The 13,745-nt window shown below is 39.3% G+C and overlaps 2 protein-coding genes across 3 annotated transcripts; both read right to left on the bottom strand.

The window, feature by feature from the left end:
- Positions 1 to 24: 24 nt before the first annotated feature.
- Positions 25 to 4,170, bottom strand: LOC135242165 (transmembrane protein 9B-like). Its single transcript, XM_064313113.1, has 5 exons — positions 3,965 to 4,170; positions 3,400 to 3,491; positions 2,880 to 2,988; positions 2,021 to 2,149; positions 25 to 1,826 (listed from the first exon to the last, which is right to left on the bottom strand). Exons 1-5 carry the CDS (start codon positions 4,040 to 4,042, stop codon positions 1,677 to 1,679), a joined length of 558 nt encoding a protein of 185 aa, XP_064169183.1. The 5' UTR covers positions 4,043 to 4,170; the 3' UTR covers positions 25 to 1,676.
- A 4,464-nt stretch (positions 4,171 to 8,634) lies between these two features.
- LOC135242164 (nuclear receptor-interacting protein 3-like) lies at positions 8,635 to 13,698 on the bottom strand. 2 transcript variants are annotated; one of them, XM_064313111.1, is made up of 7 exons: positions 12,568 to 13,698; positions 11,430 to 11,612; positions 11,154 to 11,236; positions 10,595 to 10,734; positions 10,381 to 10,433; positions 9,940 to 10,037; positions 8,635 to 9,695 (listed from the first exon to the last, which is right to left on the bottom strand). In XM_064313111.1, the coding sequence occupies exons 1-7, from the start codon at positions 12,739 to 12,741 to the stop codon at positions 9,671 to 9,673; spliced, it is 756 nt and encodes a 251-aa protein (XP_064169181.1). In that variant the 5' UTR covers positions 12,742 to 13,698; the 3' UTR covers positions 8,635 to 9,670. The 2 variants fall into 2 exon arrangements, with proteins under 2 accessions (XP_064169181.1, XP_064169182.1); XM_064313112.1 differs by having other exon boundaries at positions 11,430 to 11,609.
- Between the last annotated feature and the right edge of the window lie 47 nt (positions 13,699 to 13,745).

The raw sequence follows: 13,745 nt of genomic DNA, 5'->3' as shown, positions 1-13,745 counted from the left end.
AAATGTGGTGGGAGATAGAGATTCTATAAAATATTTTTTTATTTTAATGTAAAATACAGAAATCTGAGGGTATGACAAAAAATTACATAAACATTTCTAAATCTTCACATTTATACAAGCTTTTATTTGTGCAATTTCTCCCAATTTCTTGCATTTTTCCACCCGTAAGAAAATGCCTTTTCACCACAAATACTTTCAAATAGTAATATAGGCAGTACTCCATGCAATCATACTACCAGCAGCTATTTTCTGCTATTGTTTACTCATGTAAAGGGTATGTAGTATTTTATGCATTTGAAGAATGTAGAATAGTCTACACTGATAGTCATTTTGCATTTTATCACATTTCTGTCTCAGATGAACAACTCAAGAGACAGAAATTATGAACTTTTCATAGAGGCATAGAAGCATAGCTATAGGCTAATATTTCTGAAAATCATTTTAATCCCTGATATATAAAGTAATAAATTCAGAAATTAAAGACAGACATGGAATAATTACATACATAATTCCACCAACATTTTGTAAAGCTGCATCCATCAATGTAGTAACCACTCAGTTAAAACTGGGAGTAGAAATATTTGTTTCTGTTTCTTAGTTTCTTATTTTAGGCACAGAACACAAAAGCAGAGCAATCTAAGGGCTGACAATGCAGAGAAGTTGACAAATGTGATTTTTAAACATTCAACATTTCATTGTAACTTACAGTTCAAAATTGTTTATTCATAAAATGCAGTGTATGAATGATTTGTATGAATGGTAAACATAATAATAATTTCTTTCTCATGTAATAAAAAAGTGCTGATTTATAACAAAGGTGCACTACTCCAGTCCCAGATGGCTGGTGTATTAGTCGGTTTTTGCTCCAACCAATTATTCTTGCTTAGTTTTCTAAATGGCTGCATACATCAATGCTGGTTTACTTCTAAATCAGAACACAGCAAAAGATACATGGCTTGACTTCATCAAAAACTGTCAGATAAAATAAAGGGCTTGGCTTCATTCAATAGTACACACATAAATCCCAAAATTGATAGCCCTTCATTGTGCACCACAGGTTAGAATTTTAAAATGGCTTCTACAATCACAGCAGCTTGGTGAAAAAACAGTCCTCCCTTACATTCAAACAGCCTGTACTTCACTCGGGCATGATAATGTTTAAACCAGTTTTATAGCTAAGTTGGCAGTTTTTCCATTTAAATCATATGCTGTAAAAGTGCGGTGGACTGAACGCTCTCAGAAACATCAGAACAGAATGTAAACAGGAATTATGAGGATGATCCTCAGGATTTTAGGCCGATTAGCACCAGTGTAAACGTAATTTTGATCCAAAAATAAGGTGCAGGAACTCAAGTCCACCAGGGCTAATTCTGTTGTTCAACAAACCAAGAGAAAGACTTTACACTAGGGATCTCAAACTGCAGTGATGGAGGGCCACAGTGCCTGCAGGTGTAACTCCAGTCATGTAGGACTGTAACTCGAACAGTGTCTGCAGCCCTCCAGGACATGAGTCTGAGATTGAATACTATCCTTCTAGTATATGATCTATATGTAGCAGTTATAGCCCAGTTACCACAGCGGTGATGTGGTCAGGCACAGGTCGTAAAAGGGAAATGTCTGTTACAGCGATTCCTCTCCATGGTTGAGTCCGGTTCCATCAGGATGGCGGCCTGGGTTCAGCTGAGCACCACGTGCCGGTCAAACACAGACTTGCGCTGCTCCAGCACCTGCATCCTCCAGCGCTGCTGAGCGTTTTCTACCTTGTTCAGCACGGTGGACCTCGACCGTGACGGCACCGGGTGGGTGTCTGCGATGGACTGCTGGTCCTGCAGGACAAAAACAAAGACACGCTGGGTTACATAGCGCAGATGTGGAATGCCAGTTCATAGTGCAGGTCTGTGAAATGCTGGGTTACAGTGTAGGCCATGGCTGTGGAATGCTGGGTTACAGTGTAGGGCATGGCTGTGGAATGCTGGGTTACATGCAGATGTGACCCCGGCCCAGGAGAGCGTATCCTTACATCATATTCGCTCTGGATGAGCTGGGAGTGCCTGAACAGTCGTCTCTTCAGCGCGGGCTCCAGCAGGGTCAGATACACCATGTAGAGCAGCAGCAGGCCCAGAATCGACAGGTAGATGATGATGGTTGCCTGGTGCAGAAGAACCCCCCCCCCACTCCGGTCACTCGGCAATTTGTAAGAACTTACACAGAAGGCATCAAACTCTCATTCTTACTACATAATAACTGTAGCTTATCCTCCATTTGATGGCCTTATAACTTTGAGCAGAACAGAAATTAAGAAAACACAATCTGCTCTTAGTTAGCATTACTGCTGTGTGCTTTTCCTAAGAGCTGTCCAAAATCTGCGCTACTGAGGAAAAGAGCCAGTGAAGCACCTCCCCTTCATGGAACAGCAGAAGGGCGGGCCTGACTGGCATTTCAAATGTGTCACAAGGCTGAACCAAAATCAAGTGTCACACTTCCTCTCCCCGCATCTGCCAATTCCAGCGTTTCAGAGCAACACGTACAAAAATGTGATTAGAACTGAATTAGACAAGCAGGACAGCATACCAAAAGACCTTAAACAACATGAATATGAGATGCATGTTTAGCATTCATGTGAATGCTTTCAAGTAAAACTCACACAACAGCTAAGAGAATCTTTAAATTCCACCTCTCAGAGAAAAATGTTGATGAGTCTAATAATGGTTATTAACAGTTTAAAAAATTATAAGTAGATTTTGAGCTGCCAGGGGAAGCTGCAGCAATGAGATGGCCTACAAATATGACCAGGAATTCCAACCCGGGAGACAACATAAAAATAAGTGATAAAATATGCTGCCCACCCCTCCCCCGTGCTACCAAATGAGCATTCTCACCATTATGATTTCTGAACTTCTCTCCTCATATTTGCATTCACAGCGCAGACAGTATGCTTCCACGTCCTTCCCGTCCACTGGCATGGGCACCACCACATGCAGACAGTTACTGCAGAAACATGCAGCGTGATTCAGGGCTGCAAAAACACTCATAATGTGTGGCAGCTCTAACAGCATTCAGTGCATTAGCCTGCTACTAACAGAAGCCCAAGTGACTCAAACTGCAATGCATAGGGAGTGCCATTCAGATTCCTTACATGAATTTAAAATATAGTCATGAAACACACACACACACACACATACACAAATCTATGCTAAATCACATATTTACACATTTCAGTTGACAGAATTATGTTGTTCTTTAGGACCCAAAATAAGATATATATCATAAGAGAGTCATGAGAATGGAGGCACATAGTTTTTTTTATGGTTATGATGAATATGTGAGCTGCTCAGCCATTCTCACTTTCATAGTTTAGTTTTCTATGCCTGACTTGGAATAAAAGGTTTTACTACATACCAATCTTTCAGCGAAACATTCTGATTGTAGATCTGTCCAGGCACATTTTTGTAGGGTGGGCAAATACACTTGCATCTTATATCATCCGAATTCTGGAAAGAAGAACAAATATTTTTTAGACATTATCAGTATGGCAGCAGCAGTATTATCACAATTAAGGGGAGAGTGAAACTAAAGTTGGTAAACTAGCCAAAGTTGGCTAGTTTACAAAAGTTCTAACAAAGTTCCAAAGTTCTAACAAACTGTCAGACCTACCACAGAGCACAACCAAGTCAGTTAAAATGATCATAGTCAAAAGACAATACATATTAAAATAGTTCTGAAATGTGTAAAAATTGCAGTGGCTAACGTTAATTTATCAACTCCAACAAGTCATTAAGATGCATTAAACTGCAGCTACGAAAACTGTTTGTTAATAACTGACAAGTTAGCTAACCGACAAGAATTCTTAATGGCTAGTACAAGGAGTACCTAGCAGTCTGCAGCTAGTTTTGTTTTGTAGTTGTTATTCCCAACATGAAGGCATGCAAAAGCGTACAATAAATTGACATTTGTGATTCTTTACCTTGGCGTCGGTTGTCTGTTTTGACAGTAACAACAGGAAACAAAAGAAAGAAAACAACTGCTCTAGAAATCTGGCCATATTTTCGGTTTTGTTCTAGCAGAATATCGTAAAATGTGTGGTATTTCCCGATTATATGATAGCTAGCTACGTCACAATGCAACCTCAGAAAAGATAGAAGCATTTTCAAAGATACTTCCTTAAAAGGGAAGATATGACACTCAAAATTACCAAGAGGGGGCGCTCGAAGAGCAGTAAGAGCAAAACGAATAAGAGTCAATGTAGGGATTTCCCAAAATCACAAATCGTTTGAATTTTAAGGCACCCTGGGAAGTATTTTTTAATTTTCATAAGAAGTCTGTCTGTTTATTTTGTCTCTAGTATCTTTGATATTTTCCATTTGACCATTAAAAAAAACTTCCTGTTCCCTCCTGAAACACGTGCCCCGCACATAATCTTCCCCGAGGAAACAATGTCAATCCACAGTCGAAAAAATGCATTACATTAAAATTTTTGATTATGAAACAAATGCGAAAAAAAACAATGATAATTACGTTTTATAATAATTATTATTATTATTGAAAATTTGGGTATACCCGTGAAACTATTTAGCTTTTGAGATCCATTTCATTTTCATTTGGGAAGGGGCAGATTTTTCAAGGTATAACTTCATGTTTATATCATATTAGACAGGGCAAATATTGTGTTAATCGGCAGTATATGTTTTACAAAAGTATACACATTACAAAGACAATAAAATAAGATGGGAAAACAATGACCAAACTCCATAGTGGACTAAATGCTGCCTCTTTTAGTAGGCTGCATTCCTTTCTGTTGGTATCACTAATAAACCAGTACCAGAGGATCTGTGGGCTCAATTGTGAACACACTTCAAAAGCATATCAGATGTATTCAGGTGCTAGGCCAAGTAATGGTTTTAGTTTTAGATCAGTCTACCGTACACCAACAAACATTTGTTGTTTTATCTAAAAACTGTTTTATCACGATGCCATGTTTATTTCTGCTTCTTAGGACTGTAGGTAGGTACTCATAACCCAGAGTTTTGTTCTTTGCTTCATTAGATGCCGATACTTACATACTCCTTTATGTATATATTATACAACAATAAACCATAAAAAGACTAAAATAATAATGATTATCATGCCTTCATTTTCACAGCATGCACGTTAGTCATTAAAATCAGGAAATGTTCTATGGAGATTTTACAGTTAATTGAATTACAATTTATTTCACAAATTGAACTAAAATGGAATTGACCCCAATTCTGCCACATGCTAAATGAACTGCTGCTGTTTAATCAGTTATTATATTTTAAAATATTTAATATTTCTTTTTTTTCTCCTTATGGATGAAAAAGCTTGAGGTCTAATGAGCTGTGATCAGTGTTTGAAGGCAGCCCTCTGGCTGTGTGGGCCTGGCTCATGAAAAACTGCCACTAATTGTTGCACACCAGGTGCCGCACTGCAAGGGGGAAGTCACAGAACGTTGCTCCACAGGTGCATTCAAGGGTTCTAATTACACAACTATAGAGCTGACTCCAGGCACCCAACCATAGGATTAAATACATTGATACAGTGCAGTCTATAAGTATTTTGGACAGTGACACCATTTTTGTTTTGGCTGTGTACTCCATCACACTTGAAACCATGCATATGAAAATAAAGTTCAGACGGTCAGCTTTAATTTTAGTTATTCAACCACTGCCAGTTACTTACATATGGCATGTTCTGTGAAATCCTATTTTCTAATTCAATTTTTATCCCCCCCATTAAAATGGCAAAGTATATACAGTTTGAAAGCATTCATTTTGTTCAGCTTGCACATAATTCATAATTCATTCATACTACTGAGGCAAGTAATTACGATCAGGGAAGCAGTGAATGAGCTCCGGCTGTTAAACCAGCAACCAGATACAGGGGCTGCCATGGACACCGCATGTTCTCAGCACTGGTATTGATAACGCCATCTGCCACAGTGAAGGGTGAGAGACCTCTAACCTATGTAGTGCAAGAGCTAGTACACTGAAGCAGTGCCAGATTCTCACTCATTAAACACCTCTGCAAGCTGAACTTCTGCAGGCCTGCGCTTGAGCTTCCAATGATGAATCTGTTGCCTCGAATTGCCTTCAGGAAACCATGATATCAAAGGGTTTTTATAGAACATTGGTTCAGCAGACAACATTATTGAGTATTAAAAGACAATGCCGTAGGATATCGCACCTGTGAAATGAGTTTCAGCAGGAAGCCAAACAGGCATAATGGGGACCATCATTGTTATGACAGTTTTTCATGCAATCAATGCATGTGCATATGGGTTTTTGACTCTGACAGGAGACCATTATGCCACAAATTATCAAATGTCTTAAATAAATCATGCTCTAGTTTGGGTACCTGGACCAACATACTTTATTTTCTATCTAAATATTGTGTAAAAGGTATGCCTTTGTAAAATTAATCTTATTTTTTAGCCTGTTTCTTCTACAGTTAACATATAAGTTAACAAATCCCTGCTACAGTTCAACAAGCACCTTCCATCCTTTCAGCCCAGATCATACGGATACTAATCCTAAATCCAACATGAGACATATTAGTCCACCTGCTCCTCCTCTCTATCCTCACCGCATTGGGGCTCTCAGGCACTGTGTGTAGAATTCTGCATGTCTGGATGGTCCTTTAGGTTTACTTGGGATGGTGCCTTGTCTGTACCCCATGGCCTTCCTTCAGGTGTCGCCTAAGGCTGTGTTCTCTGCCCCTTCCTCATTTCCATTTACATAAAATCTCTTAGTTATGTCATGCCCTCCTGTGCGGTCTTATGCCATCTCTCTATGGATGATTCTCAGCTTCTCTGATATCAGATACTCAGGTTTCATGTCACATACTAAAAAAACTAAACCTGCATAAGACTGAGGTGCTCTTCATTCATCCCAAGCCCACCCACTGCAAAATCTCTGCTGCAATCTAGATGCCACAGGTGCATATTGCATATTGGTGCAGAGCAGTTTTACTGCAAGAGGCCTATGGGTTAACCCTACAATGGCATGCAAAAGTCAACCTTTCGTGCAATCTCATCACAAAAGTCAATATCTGAAGTATGCAACACAACGCTTAAATAAGCCAGAGATTTTTGGAATAAACACCTGCAGACTGGTGAAACAAAAATAGAACTCTTTGGCCACAACCACCAAAGATACAAGTGGAGAAAAACAGGGGAAGCACCTAAAGAGAAGGCCTTGCCAGCCATTAAGCAGGGGATTGGATCTAGCATATATTGGGTTTTTACGGCAGCCAGTGGCACAGGAAATATTGTGCAGATAGACGGAAGAATAGATTCATAGACCCCAGAAGCTAATGCCAGAGAGTCAGTGAAGAAATTGAAGCTGAGAAGAGTTTTGGAATGGCATTCACAGTCCCCATATTTGAATATTATTGAACATCTGTGTAGAGATCTCAAACATGTAGTGCATGCAAGAAGACCTAATATATTTCTGAACTAGAATGATTCTGCCAGGAAGAGTTGAAAAATTCCTAAAACAAGAATAGAAAGACTGTTAGCTGGTGACAAGAAACATTCTATGATTTTTGCCAAAGTTGTTACAGACTAGGCTATTGACTGACAGGGTGCCCATACATTTTCCGCATTTACCATTTTATCTGTTAAATACTGTTGCTGGTCTGAGACTCGATTGCCAGGTAACTCAGATGGATGTGCTTATGTTCTTTTAAATTGTAAATCAGTCTGATAATGAAACCGATACACCTTCACTTATCTATGCATAGTGAATTTATTCACACTGCTGTATAGGGTAAGGACAGAAGGGGACACACCTGGCCAACAGGACAATCTAGACAGAACTCCAGCTCAGTTTACCCGACAGTCTGTAATATATACTTGTCATTAATGATTCAGAAATGTCTTTAAACGCCTCCGGTGAATAATGTCCTTCCTGTGTTCCTGCTGTCCTGTAATGTCAACAAGCTTTACAAATGCAGCAATAGCCTATCAGCCCATCTGGTATGAACAGGGTGTTAAAGCAGGGCCCAGCACACACCCCTCTGTCCTGCAAACACCCCTGTCCAGTAAATGTTCTTCCATAATGCAAAACATAAAAAATGTACATGAAATGCTTCATAGTAATAGGCCATGTTGTATTCATTTGCTGGTCCAATGTTGCACAGAACATATATGCCAGCGCCACATACTGAAATGCAAAGTCCACATCTGCATTTTGCCAAAAGACCAGGGCCTGATACTTGCATAGCTCTGGTACAGTAGGACTGGATTTATGGTGTTCAAAATCCCATATGCCCTGAAGAGTGGCTTCACAGTCATGTAGTCCCCATCATTAACATAAGCAACCACATGGAGACTCATAGGACAGGGGACAATAGGATCAAAAGAAGCACAATTTTTCATAAGGTCACTGGATAGATTTTTGTAAAAAGACTACTACTATAAAAATACTTATTTTGCACTTCTATAAAAAGAACTTGATAATGGCCTTGAGTGTGGTTTTGGTGCCCTGAAAGCCTTTGTTTGGCTTTCAAAACAGCCACTACAATCTGAGAAAAGTTAACTGTGTTCATGAAATGCATCATGTACATATGATTTTCAATGCTCTTCCTCACTAGTTACACTAAAAATGACCACACAGCTCAGATTCACATTCATTTTATTCCAAGTACTGCATGTGTGCTACACACAAGTAAAAGACTACCACAGCAACTTGTTTTTTTTATAAACCAGAATTACTTTTAAAAATGTAAAGATCAATGGTTATACTGACAAATGTCTAAGAAAATACAATTCTCTATCAAAACTTCACTATGAAATTTACCTTTTGTTTGCCTTTGGTCAAGAGGCTGAAGTAGTTTACCAGGTCTATTAATTAAATTTCATATACTATATACTATGCGTTCCTGTAAAGTTATCAAAATACATGACATAAAACTCAATACACATTATTGTCAATGAATACAAAGTGCTGATTTGCTTAAATGAAAACAAAAATACACTTGCTAAAATAGAATTAATGTTCACTCTACAAAAATAAAAATACAGGCACTATACCAGAAAGTACAGCTGGTATCTCACAGAAGAACCCCGTTTCAAAAACATTTCAGCCGAGTTAAATTTCTACACAGCAGTGCTCTCCTAACATTAACACTGTTCTACACAAAGCATATAACATGTTATAACTTCTTTGTATTATACATGCTTTCCCCAACACTTGGTGTCAATGAGACTGAGCACATATGTATGGACTATAAGAAGGGCTTCATCGTGTATAATCAGGAATTTCCCTGTATAGATTATTAAACTTAAGGTTCCCCTATAATGTAGACATAAAAATGCAGGATGTATGCTTGATTTCCTTTTTTAAAGTATGAAGATTCATTTTACCAACACACTTAATGAATTCAAATGCAAGAGAAATCAATGGAACATTCTTTGCTGAAATTAAATTCCCAGATGCCAAAGGTGTGATGGGATATGAGGGTAGTAAAGTACTGAGGTCTTGTATGACTGTAATGGAAGGATTACATGGTGAGACACTGGAGTGGCATTTTGGGCTTGGCTGTGTGATTTTTAATTAAGCTTACTTTGACAGATTGATAGTGGCAGTTGTCATTTTGTTCTGGATGTGAACAACCAACCAATATGTTCTGCGTGTGTTGTATGATGAGGGGATTAGCATTCTTTGACTCCAGGAGAGCTGATAGAGAGAGAGAGGGAAAGAGAGAGAGAGACAGAAGAGGGCTGCATTATTGATTGGTGGGTTGGACAAAATGTGAGTATTCATTTAATTTTCTAAAAACATCCTAGGTAAACAAGCATTTGTCAATGTGGTAATGATAGATTGATGATATTTTTTATTGGTTTCATGCATTACAGCTGAACATATGATCATAGTAAAAGTAAGGGGGGAAAAGAGTCCATTACACAGAGGTAAAACTTACATTTCATCCCTTGATGCATTTTTCTCACCAACAAACGGCACCTGCTCCCTCTCCGTTCTGCCCAGAATGATTATTTGCTTTTCCATATCAATTACACACTGAAAAGGAAGAAATGCCTTGCTTTCAGTATACCACCACATCATGACATTATCTGAGGTAGCAGCAATTTTAACACTGAATAAAAATGACGTTACTGCTAATCAAGTAATAATGGTCTTGAATCAAGAATTTGATCTGTTGGAACAGGTGCTTTAGCACTCGACTAGAACAAAAGTCCAGTCACCCCTGGTCTATACCCACCAAATAGCCAGCAACATTCTTTATGCTGAAAATTATGTTCCTGTCATCCTGTTTTCAGGGGAAAAAACAGAGAATAAGGAGAAGGATGGAAGGTATGAGGGAGCTGACCATCTGGTTCATATATAGAACATGTGACAATACCTTTAGTGACTTCAAGGTCCTGTTGCCAAGGGAGATGAATGCCTTGTGGTTTTCTGCAAAACAAACAGCAAGTACCTCAATGCAATGCGAGTACACACATTAGTGATGCTTCACAATATAATTTTGCAACTTCATGTTCATGCTCATCATTTAAAAGGAGAATACTGCTGCAGATATATCCGGTGAATAGATATGAACTTTGATAACACCTCACCCACAACAGTCACTGCACATTCAAACTTCACTTGTCCAAATTCAATGCTGAGTTTATCCATTCGGCCCACAGCTTCCAGGTCACGCCGGAATGGGAGGGAGTCCTTCACCATTTTATTCATGTTGACCATGTCCTTCAAGCTGGAAAAATTGATTTACCTGAATGTTACTCAATTCACGGTGAAAAACTTGATTACTAAAAATGTAATATGTGTGCATTAATATATAAAAACTCTATCCCTAACTGTTGTGGCATGCATCTGTATTGTGGCATTGATTTGATTTTACATTTCTCAAGCTGTTCTGCTAAAAGCATCTACAACATGTCCAAATTGTAAACTGCAAGCTGTAAACTGTAGTAAGTCATTCAGAAGGATAATTTTATTTAAAACAGAACCTGTCAATTCTGCATCATCACATAACTGTCAACAAAGAACCTAACAGAGCACACTTGAGCCCAATTAATTATAGTAGTCAAGGTAACACTGAAGGATGACCTAGAAAGCAATGACATGCAATCCAGTCAGCGGTGAGCAGCCTTGAGCGTATGGACGGCTCACCCAAGCTTCTCAATGTAGGCTGAGGACATGAAGTTCAGTTGGGAACCAGTGTCAATCAAGGCCTTTAGCTCCCATCCACAGCACTGTGAAGGGGGGTGGGGGAGAAAAGCTAATTAACACCATTGCCTTTGCAGTGATTCAAAATAGTGAATCGGGATGGAAATAACAGGTGTTCCATTTACAATTAGTGGATTTGTAACCAATGCAACCTGTCACATTACAGTTGATGGCATGCAATGGTGATTTTTTTTTTAATTCTAGGATTTTTATGGTGACCTTGCAGCACACGTAAATAAGGTCCTCCTCTTCAGGCTGGGTAAGGTCTTCCAGTTTGCTGTGGTTAAAACTGTTGTTCTGCAGCACAATGCTATTACTGGTGAATTTTGTTCCTCTATTGTTGAGCCTGCATCGGGACAAATTGGTCTCCAACAACCGTCTCTGAATTATGGTATGCGGCTGCTGGAAACAGGAATGAAAAAAGCACAAAGGAATTTAGATAAAACCTTCACTCCTTAAATGTTTATACTACTTTTTACTCACAGATGAGGGGCAGCAATGCCCTGTCAACACAATACAAACACAATTCTGGTTTCTTAGTTTATTCAGGCGCAAGGTAGGTTAACTAAGGAGGACGTCATTTTCTGAGCCTATTCTTGTAATTCGCGTTATCACGCGCTCAAGCCCGGGTATATACAACATCTGATCACAGGGTCAGCTGCTACTCCGACACGAGCGCACGAAAAAAAGCCCGATCACCGTTGCATCGTCCAGTCTACTCACAAGCCTTAATCACACACTGCGGTAACAAGACATTCAATCCGTTTTCAGTCAATTCGTCAACTTTGCGAATGGCAAATAAATAATTATTATTCCTTTATGCCAAGCAATGAAGGAGGTCCATTTTATGTTAATAAGCAATTTGCGTTCCCTGCCAATTCGTCAACTTCGCGAAATACAAATAAATGAACTAATATGAAATAGAATAAGCTATTTTAAAAATAAGATAAAGTCCCGTTTGGATGGCAAAATACATTGTCGTACTGACAATAACCAGCACTGGTAGCATTAACTACATATTTCTCAGGGTCTGTCCATTAGTTGTACAATTTTTTGGCATAGAAAGGTCAGGTGTATCAAATGATAAATTAAGTTACAAAATCGGTTACAGGCTAAGAGACTACATTGCTAATATCACGAAGCACAAGCCAATTACGTCACTATACAATAGTAAATATTTGGAATGACGTGCTGCTCAATACAACATTTAAATAGAGATCGAAGGGGAAAACTCAGCACAAATCTGAATAATTATTGATTAGATAATTATTAAATAAATAATGATAGATTTTGTAACAAATATGAATTTCGTAAAATCCCCAACACAAAATAAATCCAACATTACAACAAACCTCACCATTTCCTTGGAGGTTCCAAGTTTCTTTAGTCCGTCCAGAGGCAGGAGGTCGGCAGAGTCCTTGTGGATGAATTGTACCGCCTGCTTCATCCTCCGCTGCTGCCTCAAAGCTGCAGCCTCTCGTATCTCCATATCTTTCCCGACGCAGTCTTTTCGCAATCCAGAATACAACATCACTGGTCTCCCTTGAACCGAAACACACGTCCAGTAAAGCCCGATAAACGCTCGTCTGTATCTACAGCAGGGCAGCTTTTTATAAACTGGAGGACAAACGCGTGACGTATCAAGCGCGTCTCAGTACTCGGGGGAGGGTGGGAGGTTGGCAGCCCACGGGGTAATGAAGGTTATTCTCACTACTGACAGCTTGATCGGGCATCTTATTCACCGATGTGAGCAAATAAATATATCTAGGACATAAAACAGAACATGCCAGTTTGTCACCATCTACACTATGTAATGTTTGGCTTTACATCTATATTATAAAGGTGAGGAGATCGTCTTGTACAGCATTCATGTATTACCTTTTGCGAAACGACGCACTTGCACTAAGCCTACAGGTAACTGCCAAAATAAAGGAAGCTCTTGAGGGACGCAGAATACACAGTATATTGAAACAGGCAGTTACTTAAGCAATTAACATCCCAGCTGCTTACATGGTTGTGCACAAAAAATTCTGGGCAGGCCAAGCAAGTCCATTATTTTGGCTCCATAGGTAGAATGAGATTGCTTTGAAAGAGGGGTGGCTGTTGGGGCACATTCAGCAGGAGCTTCAGTAACTGACTGCTGAACTTGCTGATGTTCTACAAGGAACAGTTTCTAAACTGACGATGTCATGGAAATTTGAGGGAAAGATATCATCTAGCGGGAAACTGCATACTCCTGATGTCCACGCATTGGTTCAAGATCCAAGGGAAAACAGACAAACCTGAATCAGTTGACCACAAATATCAAACTAGGGAGTGAGCTGGCAGTTTCATCAAGAACAGCCCATCGAGGCCTTCACAGAAAAGAGATTGTAAGATTGGGCTATCTGTATGTATATATAATATAAAAAGGCATCAGAATGTGTCTGCAATAGATCAGCTGGGGATTGCAGTCCCCCCCTCTTTGTGATGCAGTTTTAGTACTGTCCTCAGGACACAGTGAAGGACACATTGAGCAGGAGGAAAGTCTGACTG

This window comes from Anguilla rostrata, chromosome 16 (genome assembly GCF_018555375.3).
Source record: "Anguilla rostrata isolate EN2019 chromosome 16, ASM1855537v3, whole genome shotgun sequence".
Taxonomy (NCBI): domain Eukaryota; kingdom Metazoa; phylum Chordata; class Actinopteri; order Anguilliformes; family Anguillidae; genus Anguilla; species Anguilla rostrata.
The sequence above is the reverse complement of the archived record's forward strand: the minus strand, read 5'-3'. Positions and strand labels throughout refer to the sequence as shown.

Excerpts from the sequence above, each read along its gene's own strand:
- LOC135242165 (XM_064313113.1), bottom strand. The coding sequence starts at position 4,042 with ATGGCCAGATTTCTAGAGCAGTTGTTTTCTTTCTTTTGTTTCCTGTTG. Across the intron at positions 3,492-3,964 it reads AACAGACAACCGACGCCAAG|AATTCGGATGATATAAGATG; the intron begins GTAAAGAATCAC and ends TCTTCTTTCCAG. Across the intron at positions 2,989-3,399 it reads AATGTTTCGCTGAAAGATTG|TAACTGTCTGCATGTGGTGG; the intron begins GTATGTAGTAAA and ends ATGTTTCTGCAG.
- LOC135242164 (XM_064313111.1), bottom strand. The coding sequence starts at position 12,741 with ATGTTGTATTCTGGATTGCGAAAAGACTGCGTCGGGAAAGATATGGAG. Across the intron at positions 11,237-11,429 it reads TTATTTACGTGTGCTGCAAG|TGCTGTGGATGGGAGCTAAA; the intron begins GTCACCATAAAA and ends CCCCCTTCACAG. Across the intron at positions 9,696-9,939 it reads AATGCATCAAGGGATGAAAT|CTCTCCTGGAGTCAAAGAAT; the intron begins GTAAGTTTTACC and ends TCTCTCTATCAG.